This window comes from Cyclopterus lumpus, chromosome 19 (assembly GCF_009769545.1).
Source record: "Cyclopterus lumpus isolate fCycLum1 chromosome 19, fCycLum1.pri, whole genome shotgun sequence".
Classification (NCBI taxonomy): domain Eukaryota; kingdom Metazoa; phylum Chordata; class Actinopteri; order Perciformes; family Cyclopteridae; genus Cyclopterus; species Cyclopterus lumpus.
The window spans coordinates 18,791,658-18,794,167 of NC_046984.1; the positions used below are offsets into that span (position 1 = coordinate 18,791,658).

The 2,510-nt window shown below is 61.8% G+C and overlaps 1 protein-coding gene across 1 annotated transcript in view; it reads left to right on the forward strand.

Moving 5' to 3' along the window:
* ankfn1 (ankyrin repeat and fibronectin type III domain containing 1) overlaps positions 1 to 1,784 on the forward strand; it is an 87,164-nt gene extending 85,380 nt beyond the window's left edge. Inside the window, exons 20-23 of the mRNA XM_034559369.1 lie at positions 927 to 1,155; positions 1,222 to 1,414; positions 1,593 to 1,704; positions 1,755 to 1,784. Coding sequence (XP_034415260.1) covers positions 927 to 1,155; positions 1,222 to 1,414; positions 1,593 to 1,704; positions 1,755 to 1,784 — 564 coding nt within the window. The remainder of the gene's footprint in view (positions 1 to 926; positions 1,156 to 1,221; positions 1,415 to 1,592; positions 1,705 to 1,754) is intronic.
* The last annotated feature ends 726 nt before the right edge of the window (positions 1,785 to 2,510 follow it).

A 2,510-nucleotide genomic window follows, 5' to 3' on the forward strand; every position in this document is an offset into this window, starting at 1 on the left:
CCCTCACCTCCTCACCCCCTCACCTCCTCACCTCCTTACCTCCTTACCTCCTCACCCCCTCACCTCCTCACCCCCTCACCTCCTCACCCCCTCACCTTCTCACCCCCTCACCTCCTCACCCCCTCACCTCCTTACCCCCTCACCCCCTCACCTCCTCACCCCCTCACCCCCTCACCCCCTCACCTCCTCACCCCCTCACCTCCTCACCCCCTCACCCCCTCACCTCCTCACCCCCTCACCCCCTCACCTCCTCACCCCCTCACCTCCTCACCTCCTCACCCCCTCACCTCCTTACCCCCTCACCTCCTCACCTCCTCACCCCCTCACCTCCTCACCCCCTCACCTCCTCACCCCCTTACCTCCTTACCCCCTCACCTCCTCACCTCCTCACCCCCTCACCTCCTTACCCCCTTACCTCCTTACCCCCTCACCTCCTCACCCCCTCACCTCCTCACCCCCTTACCTCCTTACCCCCTCACCTCCTCACCTCCTCACCCCCTCACCTCCTCACCCCCTCACCTCCTTACCCCCTTACCTCCTTACCCCCTCACCTCCTCACCCCCTCACCTCCTCACCTCCTTACCTCCTTACCTCCTCACCCCCTCACCCCCTCACCTCCTTACCCCCTCACCCCCTCACCCCCTCACCTCCTCACCTCCTTACCCCCTTACCTCCTTACCCCCTCACCCCCTCACCTCCTCACCTCCTCACCTCCTTACCTCCTTACCTCCTTACCCCCTCACCTCCTTACCCCCTCACCTCCTCACCCCCTCACCTCCTCACCTCCAGATGTTTCAGACAAGAAATGGATAATTTAGGTTTTGAAGATACTATTATATCACATGATGTGTTCAAGGACCGTCGGGAAGACCTTGAACATCATAACATAATAAAATCCTACTTCCTGTGGTTGCGCCCCCTGGCAGCAGCTGGACGAGGTGCGCCGCGACCTGCGCTGGCTCACCGACGCGCTGCAGTCCGCCCGCTACAAGCAGCCGCGCGGCGGCGTCCCCGTCGCCCGCCTGGTGGACGCCGACGCGGCGGAGAGCGACCCCGCCGGCCGGCCGAAGACCGACTCCACCTCCTCCAACACGGACTACCTGCCCACGCCGTCGCCCTCGCCCGAGCGCCGCCGCCGGAGGAAAGCCGCGAGCGGTGAGTGGCGTTCAGGGGCTCCGGGTTTTTAAAAAGCGAACGCTTTAACGGTGTCTGTCTCTTCAGACTCGCTGCTCGGCTCCGACGACGACGGGTCCTCGGAGGTCTTCCTGCCGACGGACAGCGACTACGACTCCTGCGACGCACTGAGCCCCCGAGACCTGGACTCGCTCTACTCGCCGGCTCAGGATCTTTCCCAGCAGGCATTGCACTCGCTGGGCGGCAGCGCCCCAGATGTGCTCCAGATCCACGAGCTCAGGTCGGTGTCCCCCAAGGGCCTCGAACCCTGAACCCTCAGGGATTCGGCTGATGGATTTCAGATCATTTATTTACTTTGTCCAAACATCAACACGTTCATGAAGTCTCTTCGACGTTTGTTTATTTACTTGTTTACTGGTTGATTCTCTAAACAAGTCCTGTGTGTCCTCGTCTCTCAGGTACAGCGTCTACCCCCCCGCAGACCTCCCCCTCCTCCCCCCTCGCTCTCCCTCCCTCTCCGGGACCTCCCCCACGTCCCCGCCCCTCCCCCCGTCCCTCCCCCTGTCCCCGGCTCTGTCCGACACCACCAGGACCCTGGAGGTCCTCTCGCTGTCCCGGAGCCCCCAGGAGGGTGTGGCCCCCCCCGCTGATGGCCCTCGCCAACCCCCCTACCAAACGCAAGTTGCTCTCCAGGAGCCACCGGGGCCAGTACTTCAGCGGGCCCCAGCGCTGGCTCCGGGACCACACGGGGTCCTTATCCGAGGGGGTCTACACCAAGCAGCCGGACCTGGACCCGCCGCCTGCGGACGCCACCTTCATCAGCCACGCCTCCTGCGTCCTGGAGAGCCGCAAGGGACGCCAGCGGGAGCCGAGGCCCCACGTCCGCAGGATCTTTGTGGAGCCCTGCCAGGACCATGAGAGGAGGAGCTGGGAGGAGGAGGAGCAGGAGGAGCAGGAGGAGGAGGCGAAGGCCGCGCGGGTGTCGGTGGTCGTGGAGGGGGAGGAGCCAGAGGGAGGTGCCACGCAGGACGTCGACTCAGACGACCAAACGAACGCCCAGGTGTCGGAGATGCTGAGCAGCACGCTGTAGAGGTTCACCTCACGCGGTGCGTTCAGGTACGCCGCTCAGCGTAGGAAGACTCAAAAAGTGGATGCAGTGGATTTTGAACATCTTTACAGTTTATTTACTTCATGTCTTTGATGTGAAATAACCTGAACACATTTTTGTCTTTGTCTCTCTGTGTCTTTGTGTCTTTGTCTCTCTGTCTCTTTGTGTCTTTGTCTCTCTGTCTCTTTGTGTCTTTGTCTCTCTGTCTCTTTGTGTCTTTGTCTCTCTGTCTCTTTGTGTCTTTGTCTCTGTCTCTTTGTGTCTTTGT